This window comes from Sinocyclocheilus grahami, unplaced genomic scaffold (assembly GCF_001515645.1).
Source record: "Sinocyclocheilus grahami isolate Dianchi unplaced genomic scaffold, SAMN03320097.WGS_v1.1 scaffold535.1, whole genome shotgun sequence".
Taxonomy (NCBI): Eukaryota; Metazoa; Chordata; class Actinopteri; order Cypriniformes; family Cyprinidae; genus Sinocyclocheilus; species Sinocyclocheilus grahami.
The window spans coordinates 1,099,247-1,113,012 of NW_015505714.1; the positions used below are offsets into that span (position 1 = coordinate 1,099,247).

Genomic DNA, 13,766 nt, shown 5'->3' on the forward strand with positions numbered 1-13,766 from the left:
TCTGAACTACTTATGGGTGTAGAAATAGATGATCAGAAGAAAGAATTTCAGATTGTTGATGGTTCTGAAGAGAAGGTCTCACTTGTAGAACCTGGCAAGAACGTAGAGAAAGAGGATTGTACTCCAGTAACAAAATTACAAAGAGCCACAGTAGTACTTGTGGATTTGAACAAACTTTCCCAAAATACAGAAGGAGAGGGTGAGACTTCAGAAGATCTGACACATTCCCAGATGGAGGAAAAACTGGAACTGTATGAACCAGATAAAAGCGAACAAGAACTGTCTAATCTGGCATCAGAAGAAGAGGAACAACAAGAGGAACTACAAACACAGGAAGACACTGAAAAGACCCCTGTGGAAGAGAAAATGGTGGAAGAAAACACAGTTGAAGAACATAAACTCGATAAACAAGACGTGACATTTGAAGAGCAAAAGCCAACTGAAGATTTGGCCACAATGCCAGCTGAGGGCGGCCTGGTGGAAAGCAATAACATTGAAAACAATCAGAATGACGATGAAGGGGAGAGCAGTCTTGCCCAGGAGAAAGCTCAAGAAAACTTAGAAGAGGAGACACCAGTCAGCACACAGCGAAGCTTTAGACGAAGAACAATAAGAGTTCAGTCTCCACCAAGAAGAAAATCTAGACCTATACAAATACAAGAGGTTGAAGTCTTTGAAGATAAAACTGAAATAGTCCAAATAACAAAAAAGGAAGCTGATGAGGTGGACCAAGAAGGTGCAGAAATAGATGATAAAGAGATGGCACCTCAAACATCAACTGTAGATGCTACTGAGAAGGTGATCCCACTTGTAGAAGCAGAACCTGAAGATGATGTAGCAGAAAAAGGAGTTGAAGAAATCAGCAATATGGACACAGGCGAGGAGGCATCTGAGATGGGAGAAGAAGCCAATTTAGAGCAAAAGCAAAATGAGCCATTGGTTAAAAATGCCGAGACTCCATGGAGATTGACCTAGTGATTGGCAAAGAGCAAACATACATTGTTGGCGGGGCCACCATTCAAATAGAGGAGATAGTCTCACAGGTCTCACTTGTAGCAGCAGAACCTGATGAGGAGGAAGAGAAAGATGATGGTACTCCAGTAATACAACTGCAGAAAGCCACAGTAGTACTTGTAGATTTAAACAAACTTTCCCAAAATACAGAAGGAGAGAGTGGCTCTCCAGAAGTCCTAACCCATTCTCAGACAGAGGAAAAACTGGAACAGGATAAACCAGATAATAATGAATATCAACTATGTAATCTGACATCAGAAGATGAAGAAGAGCAAGAACAACTACAAAAAGAGGATGATACTGAAAAGAACCCTGAGGAAGACAAAATGGAGGAAGAAAACACAGTTGAAGAACAGAATGGACCTAACAAACAAGACATGACATTTGAGGGGCAAAAACCAACAGAAGATTTGGAAGGACAAAATGATCTAAAAGTGACAGAGATTGTAGAAGTTTATAGGGCAGTAGATGAGGATGTGGAAGAAGCAGTAAAATCTGGAGAAATTCTGAAAAAAAACAACAAAAACGGCAGACAAAACAAATATAATTCAGGAGGCAGAAAAAGATTACAATATTGCTTTAAAAGAGAAACAAACAGAAAGTGACACAGAAATGAGCGGTCTTGCTCAGGAGGTACCAGAAACTGACCAGGAAATCTTAGAAGAGGAGGCATCAGTCAGCACAGAGAGAAGTCTCAGGCGTAGAACAATAAAAATTCAGTCTCCTCCAAGATGAAAACCGAGATGTGTACAAAAACAAGAGTATGAAGCTTTTGAAGATAAAACCAGAAATGTCCCAACAACAGGAAAGGTAGTTGAAGAAATACATAAAGAAGGTTCAAAAGTAGCAACTAAGATGGTAGAAGAAGCCAATTTAGAACATAATGAAATGACAAACACAAATGTTAAAGAAACTACAGCTATTGAACCTGAGAATTCTGAACTGCTGATGGGTGTAGAAATAAATGATAAAGAGGATACCTCTCAGACTGTAGAAGAGGTCCAACCAATAGAAGCAGAACCTGATGAGGAGGTAGAGAAAGATGATGGTACTCCAGTAATACTGCAAAAAGACAAGTAATTACTTGTAGATTTAAACAAACTTTCCCAAAATACAGAAGGAGAGACTGACATTCCAGAAGTCCTAACACACTTTCACACAGAAGAACAACTGGAACTGGATAAAGCATATAAAAGTGGATATCAACTATGTAACCTGACATCAGAAGAGGACAAACAAGACATGACATTTGAGGAGCAAAAACCAACAAATTATTTGGAAGGACAGAATGATGAAAAGGAGAGGGAGATTGTAGAGGAATATAAGGTGGTCATAGATGAGGATGTGGAAGAAACTGTAACATCTGGAGAGCATCCAAAAGCAAGAACAATGGATTATAAGACAAATATAATTCAGAAGACAGAAAATGATCACGATATTTCTTTAAAAGAGAAAAAAATGGATAGTGATGTAGATATGAGCAGTTTTGATCAGGAAGCACCAGAAGCTGCCCAGGAAATCTTAGAAGAGGAGGCGTCAGCCAGTACAGAGAGAAGTCTCAGGTGTAGAACAATAAAAGTTCAGTCTCCACCAATAAGGAAATCTAGACGAGTACAAAAACAAGTGGCAGAAGGTTTTGAAGCTAAAACTGGAACAGTCCCACTAACAGGAAGAGCAGATGAAGAAGTGCATGAAGGAGGAGCAGAAGTAGATGATAGAGGAAACACTTAAAAAATCAACTGCAGGGGCTACTGAGAACGTCGTCTCACTTATAGAAGGAGAACCTGATGAGGATGTAAGAGAAGAAGGATCTGAAGAAATCAACAAAATGGAGAACAAGGAAACAAATTTAGGAATAAGGAAGCTCCTTAGATGGAAAGTAAAGAAGCCAATTTAGAGCAGCAGGAAAATTAGCCATTTGTTGAAAATGAGAAAGAAACGGCTGAAACATAAAAACCCATGGAGATGGATGAAGTTTCAGTGGTTAACAATGAGCAAACATACGTTATAGAGGAGAGCACCATTCAAGTAGAAGAAGAAACCTCGCAGATGGAAAGCTCTGAAACCAATTAAAATAAAATTGAAAGGACCACAAGGAGAAGTCTAAGGATCAGTGCACAATCAGTCACATCTACACAGAAGACCAGAAAATCTACACTGCTTCACAAATCAGAGTTGGAACTAGTGAAAGAAGCAGAGATGAGTGGAAATGAAGAAACCTCTTCAATGACAGCAAAGACTGTAAATGTCTGTGTACCGGTCACAATAGTGACCAATGTGAAAAAACTTGATGAAGATGGAGATATGGTTTCTGTGAGTAAAAAGGTGGAAACTACTTAAGATGAGCACGAGATAGACATATCAAATGATAAGGGAAAGGTGGTTGAAGCTTTGCCTGAAAGATCTACAGGTGATGACGAAGATGAGACTGTGAGCTCAGTTGAAACAACTGAAAATTAAATTCTGGTGGATAAAACTCAAGAAGTTGTAGAGGGGGGAGCTCAGAATGAAGAAAAAGCAGAGCCTTCACAGGAAAACACAGACCAGGAACAAGAAGAGGAAGTGTCACTGAGTGAAAACATGGGGGAAACCAATCTGACAAATGAATATAAGACAACAGCTGTGGAGGGGAAGTTTGCTTTAAAATGCTCAGATCAAGAAGCAGCTTTCATTACAAGAAGCCTCAGATACCAAACTGTAACAGTCCAACCTACACCAAGAAGTAAATCAAAACGCCTCCACAGAAAAGAGCTGGTGTCAGAAAGAGAAACTGATGGTTTAAATGTCCCTACAGGGAAGGAGAATGAGGCATTAATTGCTAAGGAGTGCACTGCTGAATTTGAAAATTTGGTGACAAACGAGGGAGAGGGCATAATTCAGACAAATGCAGATGAAAAGTCAGAAAAATCTGGGACAAAAGATTATACTAATGAAGATGGAAGTGAAATGCTGTTTGAAATCATGGAAAGTAACAGTGGCAGCCGAGTGAACACCGAGCAGAACAAATCTCAAGAAGAAAATCTTGAGAGAGAAAATGTGCCAGTGCCTAATGAACAGGAGGAGGAAGATGTTTCCAGTGTACAGGAGGAAGCAAACCCACTCCAAGAAAGAGAAAATGAGGGAGCCACAGAAGGTGTGCAAGGAAGTTCTGCTGATGTGGAGGAAACGGCAGTGGAATGGAGAACCCTGAGAAAAAGAACGACTGTTGAAACAGCTGCTCCAAGAAAATCCAAACGTCTTCGTAAACAAGAACATGATGACGATAGCAAACAAGTCAAGGAGGCAGTTATGGGACAAACTGACTCAGTAGAAGTGATATTTACAGCAGACGATGTAGAGCTGAATACTAATTCTGAAGAAATTCTACAGAAAATCCAGAAAAATGCAGAAGGGACTAAATCAGATGGAGATTGTAATGCACATAAAGCCACAGAGCCAGATGCAGATGAATCTCAAGAGGAGCAAAAACAGATCAGATTAAATAAAACCCAGACAGATGAGGATAATGAAGAGGTTGTGACAGTTGAAATAGGGGAGGAAGCGATAGAGCAACATGTAGATCTTGAGTCCAGTACAAATGAGGGCTTCACGTTAGCGTTGGAGGTAAAGGGAACTTCTGATCAAGAAGAAAACAAAGCAGATGAGGAGAGGAGAGTCATGATGGAGGCTCCAAAAGAGATATTCACATCTGCAGAAAAAGGTGAAGAAAATATCTCTGATGATGTCTGAAGTCTTGCCATTGAAAATCATGTTCGTCAGAGTAGCTCAACTATCAGACGAAATAAATGAGGCTACAATTCGTCAGTTATTTGTTCTTAAATGTTTAAATAAAGTCATTAATTATTAAGATTATTTGAACTTGTATCAGTTGTATGCTGGGATAGGCTTCAGCATCCCCATGGCCCTACAGTACATAAAACAAGCGGTTTGGAAAAAGGAAAGAAAAAAAAAGGTTTGTTTCACACACTAAAATAGTATTTGTTTGATTTACTTTTTTCTTACAACCAACACTCGTAGCAAAGTAGCTCACGTAATAACTACACACGAAATGTCTTCAGTCTTATACAATGGCCCCAAAAAGTAACTTTAAAATTCATAAACTTTAATTTATTTTGCACAATAAAATAATAAACCAAGTAACATCAAACAAATGATGCAAGACTACTTCAGTTACTTGTAACCAACTATAATTACTTTGATCCCAAGCCAAGGGGATGTTTAGTGGATTTATAAAAGTACTCCACACAGCTGTCTTTTCAGAGTGATCAGGTTCAGGTTCATCATCTCATTAAACAGACAGTCCAGCTTTTTATCTTAATCTGGACTGTTTATTTTATGGTTTGCCTTTTCTGTGTAATTCTTTCCTTTAAAATACGTGTTTTTGATATCGAAGCATTTTTGATAGTTTACGTGCCCAAATATTTCTTGTGCCAGTGTATAACAAGGGATTTTTTTTTTAGTGTAGGAATGTTTGAACTTTTATTTTGAAAAGAAGGCAAACACTGGCCGGAAACACAAGAGTACAGATTACATACCGTTGGTTTATTTACAAATTTGAGTGTTTTTAAGGTGAAGACTAAAGCTGTCATTTATGCCAGAGACACGGCTGAATATTTTTTTTAATAAAGTCAAGTTTTAGCGAAGGTGGGCATTTATTACTTTTTGCGAAAAGAGAGCACATGTAGTCGCGAAATCAGCAGTGTTGACATACGATTGCGAAACTCTTTGAGAAATTCACAACTAAGTCTAACAGAGCAAAGGTAAATAAGCTACATGTATTTACATAATATGCGATATGCATTTTCCATGCTTGATCCTGCGCGTTTGTATATGCAAAATAAATGAATATGTATGTAGTAATAACGGTATGTTTTACATTAATGAATGAATGAATGCAGGCATGCAGTGTGTGAAACTGCCCATCAGCGTGAGAGTGGAGCTCAACCTGCTGCTGCTGGCTGTCACAGTTCTAGCGCTTGTCACCAGACTATATGGCATTCAGTTTCCTAGAGCTGTAGTGTAAGTATTCGTTTAATTATTATTTATAGACATTATTATTATTAATTTTGTGAATTAAAAGAAATGCACATATTTATATATCATGTCTGCATACCGCTACAGGTTTGATGAAGTTTATTATGGACAGTTTCTGTCGCTGTATATGAAGCAAGTGTTTTTCATCGATGAGAGTGGACCACCTTTTGGCCACATGGTACTAGCTTTAGGAGGTGAGAAGATTTTTATTTTATTTATACATTTTTTAATATTTAATCAATTAAATTATATTTACTAATGCATAGTATTTATCTGTGCAGCGTATTTAGGAGGATTTGATGGCAACTTTGTTTGGAACAGAATTGGAGCAGGTGATCATCTCACAGATGCTGGGTTTATGTTGGGTTGACGAAGCCTGTTCATGTACAGGAGGAAAAAATAAATATGATTTCAATTGTAAAAGTTCACAATGTTTGTGTGTGTGTGTGTTTTATTAGCATTTTGTATTTTTATAATTATTTGCTGATGGTTGAGAACCACTCACACAATCTATTTTGGCACAGTCTTTCAGGCTGTTCTGACTGTATTTTTTTCTAAATGATCAGAATCATGTTTCTAGAAATTACTGCTTTGCAATGTCCTAGCAACCAGTCAGAACACCTTAGTGACCACCAAACAAGGTCTACATTGCATCGAGCTACATGACACACTAAGACTTATATAACCTTTTGTCGTGAATGTTCAGGCAATGCTTCGTCAAGACAACGTTTCAGCTTTCCTTTTAATTTACATAAAACAGGCGTTAGTAATTGCATTAGTCTTATTGATTTTAACTTGGGTCCATTGTAGAGTACACCAGTAATGTTCCTGTTTGGAGTTTTCGGGTAATACCGGCCCTTGCTGGCTCCTTTTGTATACCACTTGCTTATCTTCTGGTGGTGAAGCTCGGATATTCCCATTTCTCAGCATTGGGGGCCTGTGTGATCCTCCTCATAGGTAAGTACTTAGCATATCATTTTCAAGTCATTGCCTGATGGTGGTTTTTCCTGCCTGTTACTGTCGGTTAAATACTTTTGTTTAATTTTTACAGAAAACTCCTTGATTGTGCAATCACGTTTTATGCTGCTGGAGTCTGTTTTAATCTTTTTCCTGCTGTTAGCAGTATTGTCTTACCTTCACTTTCACAAAGCACGCAAGTAAGAGTTGTTGGCTAATATCGGTTTTATGAGTTTCAAATTTGCATTGTCTTGTCAACCTTCTGTGATTGTAATGATATTTGCCCTAATTTCATGGTTATGTATGTCATGCACTTTCTCTTCTTTCAGTTCATCTTTTAGGTGGTTTTGGCTCATGATCTGTGGGGTCAGTTGTGCATGTGGAATTGGGTATGTTTTACATTTTCTTCAGAAAGTGTAAAAAATCTAGTTTCACTTGCTCTGCAAATGAAATCTAAGTAGTTCCAAGTAGTTAGGTTTTCTTTTATTTGTCTTGTTTTACAGGGTAAAGTACATGGGTATGTTCACATACTTTTTACTGCTAGGCCTGACAGCTGTACACACCTGGCAACTTATTGGAGATCGAATCTTAAGCCATGTGAGTAGCAGTTAAGAAAATATCCATTGGTTTTACAGAGTTATGGGTACAACATTATGCCTTTGTGATCGGTGTGAACAGGGCAAAGTAGTGGTCCAGGTTTTGGTTCGCTTCCTGGCTCTTGTGGTGTTACCTGTCATCATGTACATTGGATTTTTCTACGTCCATCTTACCCTGCTGTTTCGCAGTGGACCACATGACCAGATGATGAGCAGTGCTTTTCAAGCAAGTCTAGAGGTACAGATTAATTTCAAATTCAACTTCAAGTTAAAAAGTTTGGAGTTGGTGAGATCCTTTAATGTTTAATGCTCACCAAGACTGCATTTGTTTGATCAAAGCACAGTAAGAAGAGCAATATTGTGAAATATTATTATAATTTTTTAAAATTTGTATCAAAATTTTATTTTATTTATATTTTCACTACTTTTTTTCTTTTCTTTTTCCCCCCATTTGAATACATTTTAAATTGTCATTCATTCCTGTGATGGCAAAGCTTAATTTTCAGCAGCCATTACTCCAGTCTTCAGTGTCACATGATCCTTCAGAAATTGTTCTAAAACATTTTTTGTCATTATCAATACTGAAAACAGTTGCTGCTTAATATTTTTGTGGAAACAGCATTACATTTTTCAGGATTCTTTGATAATTAGATTGATAAAACAGCATTTATGTGAAATAGATTTTTGTTTTTACTGTCACTTTTGAATAATTTAAAGCATCCGTGCTGAATAGAAGTTAAAATGACTGACCCAAATTTTGAATGGTAGTGTGCATAATAGGGGTGTGCGATGACTCTGTTCCCCTTTCGGGCTTGAACTGATGGTAAAACTAATGACATTATTTACTGTCTTTACATTTATTTTGAAAGATGATGCTTGTGATTATGGTAAGGGGCATTACATTTCCGACACGTGCATGCAGTGTTCGGCCAATCACAATGCACTGGGTCAGCTGGCCAATCAGAGCAGACTGCGCTTGTCGGAAGGAGGGACTTTGTAGAAAACTATGTGTTTGAGAGAGGCGGGGCATAGAGGACCTACAATAATGTACAGTATTTGAAAAATAATGTGTTTTTTGAACATTAAAGCATGTCAACATATTCTGTTACACCAAATACACAAAATAATTATCTTTAAAAAAGCATCATGTGACCCCTTTAATCTTTTCCAATAAGTTTAAACTGATTTTTGCATTTTATGGGCATTTTACCTTTATAAAGCCATTTTTTCTAAAAGTGTTCATTATTTTTTTAGCCAAATTCTTACATTTAATCAGGGAATTAGAATAATAAGACATTTGGGCTGTTACCAAGCAAATTAAATCAACACAGAAGCTGCATCTGAAGTGGCATTTAGATGTATTTACACACATGTATTTTGTTTAATGCAAGACATGAATGCATTTAACCTGCAATTACAAATGCATAAATAATGTTTTGATATAATAAACATAAAATGTTGAATACTGATATTTGAAATGATTTAAAACATGAAAAAAATCAAAAATTAAAGAAAGAAAAAGCCGAAATTTGAAATTAAAACCGCCAGCAGGTGGCAGCAAATCACTGTTAATAAGTGAGTCATTGCGATTAAACCGAATCATTTAAACGGTTGATTCATTCAAGAACGAAACACCGTCATGTTGCTCAGAGACACAAAACAGCACTGTGGCTGTATTCGGAATGATTTTTGTTGGCGAAATAGAGACAAAACAAGCAATATGGTGTCTAAAACATAAGTCTCTTAATTAACTTATTGTTTATTGAATTCAATGTCACATTTGTAATCATGGTAATTTTTGGAGAAAAACGGCACTCTTCGTGTGAAATTGAATATCTATATGAAGTGGTATAAATATATACATTTTCTGCCATCATGTCTTGAATTTGTGATCATTCTAAATGCATTTTAATAGACTGAATCATGCAGTGAAAGAAAACACACTAAATGCGCACTCGCACTAGTCTAGACTTCACGTAATGTCTGCGTGCGCTCTGTAGGGATGTTTTGAATGGTTTTTGCAAAATACTCGATAATGTCAAATCGCACATCGTTAAAACAACAATTACGATATTATTGCAGCCGATATATATCGCACACCCCTAGTGCATAATGAATTTAAACAGATTTTGTTTAATTCACATAATCGTCACCTATCCAAGCGGTCAACATCTCCTTTATTTCTCCTGTTTCTACTATAAAGGGTGGTCTAGCGCGGATCACTCAGGGGCAGCCCTTGGATGTCGCGTTCGGCTCACAGGTCACTCTTCGCACCGTGTCCAGTAAACCTGTTCCATGTTGGCTTCACTCCCACAAGGTTAACTATCCAATCAGGTGAGACATTGGGACTCTGTCTCAAAGCTGTAGGTTCAAGGTGACATAATCCTAAACAAACACATTTTCATGCTGATCTTTACTAATTATCTATGCTTAAAGGTATGAAAATGGCCGTGGTAGCTCCCACCAGCAGCAGGTGACCTGCTATCCTTTCAAAGATGTCAACAACTGGTGGATTATTAAAGACCCTGGGCGGTATGTACATTTAAAAGAATAGTTCACCAAAAAATGAAAAAAAAAAAAAAATAGCTGAACATTCACTGACTCTCAGGGCATCCAAGATATAAATGAGTTTGAGAAATTTAGCAGTAGATCACTTGCTCACCAATAGATCCTCTGCAGTACAGAATCAGAGTTCAGCAAGTCCACAATTAACATCTTTTAAAGTGAAACGCTGCGTGTTTATAAGAAACAAATCCATCAAGACATTTTAACTTTAAACTGTTGCATCTGGCTGAGGTAACAGTCCATAATCCATAATAATGCTCCTCCAGATAAAAAGTCCATCCCCTGTTGTCCTCTCAATCCACTGGCATATTGATTAAATCCTGACTTTTTCATTATTTTAGCCAGAAACAACGTTTTTTAAGTTAAAAACGTCTGATGAATTTATTATGAAGACGCAGCTTTTCGCATTAATTGATGGACTGGAGTTGTGTGGATTACTTGTGGATTATTGTGATGTTTTTATCAGCTGTTTGGACTCTGATTCATTCTGACGGTACCCATTCACTGCAGAGGATCAAGTGATGTAATGCTAAATTTTACCAATAAGAAACAAACTCATCTACATTTTGTATGGCCTGAGGGTGAGTAAATGATCAGCTAATTAAAACTTTTGGGAGAACATTCCCTTTAATAATTATAGCATTACTAAAAATATTTTTGTGAAATCATATGACCAATATGAGGGCTGCAGCTAAATATTTTACATGAATTGTATTGTAATTATAATTTCAAACCCCAGGCACAGTCTCGTGGTCAGCAGCCCACCCAGACCTGTCAGACATGGCGATATTATTCAGCTGCTTCATGGAATGACTTCTCGCTACCTAAACACGTAATATAATTCCACCAACATCAGATTTGTTAGTTACATTTCATATTAATTTGTTTTTATTAACATTCATATAAATTAATATACATTTTGTCCAATTATTCTGATGAGTTTTTCATTATGAATTAGTAATAATAATAATAATGTTTATAATATTTTTCATAATCTATTTAAGATAAGTAGTAGCAATAACCTGGCTATGCTTTGTTTTCAAGACATGATGTTGCAGCCCCCATGAGTCCTCATTCACAGGAAGTGTCTGGCTACATTGACTTTAATGTGTCTATGCCGGCTCAGAATCTCTGGAGAGTGGTAAGATCTGAGACCAATAGGTTTATAATACATGTTCACATTTATTCAAAATATATTTTATGATGTATTCTTTTCATTGGACTGTAGGACATAGTGAACAGGGAGTCTGATAGAGAAATCTGGAAGACGATTTTATCAGAGGTGCACCTAGTCCACGTGAACACTTCAGCTGTTTTAAAGGTTTGTATAGTAGTACAATTTGTACAGAAAAAACCTAGGCATAATAATATACAGTTTCAGAAAAAATGTGTGAACTCTTATCAAATTTTAGTTGAATGTATGTAGAAATACATGGACAAAATCACATACTTTTATGACAGAACTTTTGATGACAGAGTTTACATTTTTGGGTGGAGTATCTCTTTAAGAGAGTTATTTATACCTCTTTTGTAATGTCTTGCAGCTCAGTGGAGCGTCTCTGCCAGAGTGGGGTTTCAAACAGCTGGAGGTGGTTGGGGATAAGGTTTATAAAGGTTACCAGCAGAGCGGCATGTGGAATGTGGAGGAGCACCGCTATGGCCGAAGTATGAGAAATAACATCTCTATATGTTTTCATATTCCTTATGTCTTCTTTCTTTGATTAAAGACACATCTGTACAGGTCAGGAACAGAAGGAAAGGGAGTTGGAGCTGAAATCACCTACCAACAGCGACATCAAGAGAAACCTCACTTTTATGGCCAAATTTCTTGAGCTGCAGGTGAATATTAAATATTAATCATGCTCTTAATGTTATGATGTCAATCATCAGAAAAGCCATTTAAAGCTGATGTCGTAGGATAAACACATTTAATGTATGTTTGAGTAACAGTGGAAGATGCTGACTGTGAAGAATGAAGAGTCCGAACACAAATATAGTTCATCACCTCTTGAATGGATCACAATGGACACCAACATTGCATACTGGCTTCATCCTTCAAGTAATGTATGTCAGCATCATTCTGTTGGTTTTTGTTTTATGTCTTTGTATTTGATTTAAATAGAATCTTTTCTATTTTTAATACAGGCACAAATTCAACTGATAGGGAATATTGTTAATTGGACCATTGCAAACCTTGCACTGGTTGTTTACTGTCTTATGTTTCTAACCTACTTACTAAGACGACGGAGAAAAGTTGAAGACATTTCTCAAGGTATGTGCCTGGAGGTACTGTGAGCAATAATAGTAGAGAAGATGTTTGCTTCACCATAACCATTCATTAACTGTTCCTTTCCTGTTTTTCTTCTCTCTTAGACTCTTGGGAGCAGCTGGTTTTGGCTGGTGTTGTTTGTTTTGGAGGCTGGGCAGTGAATTACCTGCCATTCTTCCTAATGGAGAAGACTCTGTTTCTATATCACTATCTTCCAGCGCTCACCTTCAAGATCTTGCAGATACCTATAGTCGTAGAGCACCTGTACATCCATGTATTGAAGTAAGAGTTGTCATTTCTGTCTGAAAATCATCAGTGTGTCAGCCTGTAAGATTTTTAATGTTTTTGAAAGAAGTGTCTTATGCTCACCAAGGCTGCTTTTATTTGATCAAAAAACAGTGCAAACAGTAATAATGTGAAATATTATTACAATTTATCATTTTAATATACTGTTCAGCAGCCATCACTCAAATTTTTTGTGTCACATGATCCTTCAGAAATCATTCTGTGTTGATTTGGTGCTTACGAAAACAGTTGTGCTGCTTAGTATTTTTGAGAAAACCGTGATACGTTTTTTTTTTTCAGGATGCTTTGATGAATAGAAAGTTCAAAAGAACAAAATTTAATTATAATTTATTGCATCCTTGCTGAATAAAAGTAGTAATAAAAAAACGTATCAAGACTTTTGAATCATGGTGTATATGAATGAAAACTGCATGTTTATCATTGTATCACTCCAGTGTAAATCTAGTCTCTGTGCTCATATTTGTATGTTATGCTCTTCTCTCAGATCCCCAGCTCAAAGGAAAGCATTTGGTGGTGTTATTCTGGCAGTCCTTTGTTCAGTATATGTGTCCTACCACAACTTGAGTCCTCTGACCTATGGCCAGCCAGCATTATCGTCAGATGAGCTTGCTGCACTGCGCTGGAGAGAGAGTTGGGATATTCTCCTACGAAAACGCTGAAATCCATTTGTTTCTTTAAGAACGCAAGCTTCAATAAGTTCACAGTGATGTGAATGCTAAAGCCAAGGCATCTGGTAGTGCTGTTGGCTTTCCAGAGAGCTGTGAAATACGGTTTCTAGGGTCTTGTACCCAAACACAAAAATGTGAAAAACTCTACAATGAGAACTCATGCTGCTCAATCTCAAACCTCTAAACCAAATTAGTGCTTAATTTATCATGCTTTTATGTTTACATATTATTGTGTTCGTATGGCAATTTTATTGCATTGTTTTAGGGACTTGTTAAACTAATAAGATAGGTTGCATTTATTTGAATTTGTTTTTATTTAATCCTTACACAACACTAAACGGTGAAAATTGAAAATAT

At 37.0% G+C, this 13,766-nt stretch overlaps 1 protein-coding gene and 1 pseudogene across 1 annotated transcript; both read left to right on the forward strand.

The window, feature by feature from the left end:
* Window positions 1-1,869: 1,869 nt before the first annotated feature.
* LOC107555466 (glutamic acid-rich protein-like) lies at window positions 1,870-4,743 on the forward strand (annotated as a pseudogene).
* A 759-nt stretch (window positions 4,744-5,502) lies between these two features.
* On the forward strand, window positions 5,503-13,744 carry LOC107555474 (protein O-mannosyl-transferase 1-like). Its single transcript, XM_016238284.1, has 20 exons — window positions 5,503-5,774; window positions 5,913-6,033; window positions 6,136-6,242; window positions 6,330-6,380; window positions 6,859-7,005; window positions 7,100-7,205; window positions 7,335-7,394; window positions 7,509-7,602; window positions 7,684-7,839; window positions 9,805-9,935; window positions 10,038-10,133; window positions 10,906-10,998; window positions 11,211-11,307; window positions 11,395-11,487; window positions 11,711-11,831; window positions 11,908-12,005; window positions 12,117-12,230; window positions 12,312-12,438; window positions 12,540-12,717; window positions 13,226-13,744. The coding sequence occupies exons 2-20, from the start codon at window positions 5,915-5,917 to the stop codon at window positions 13,398-13,400; spliced, it is 2,163 nt and encodes a 720-aa protein (XP_016093770.1). The 5' UTR covers window positions 5,503-5,774; window positions 5,913-5,914; the 3' UTR covers window positions 13,401-13,744.
* Window positions 13,745-13,766: the final 22 nt, after the last annotated feature.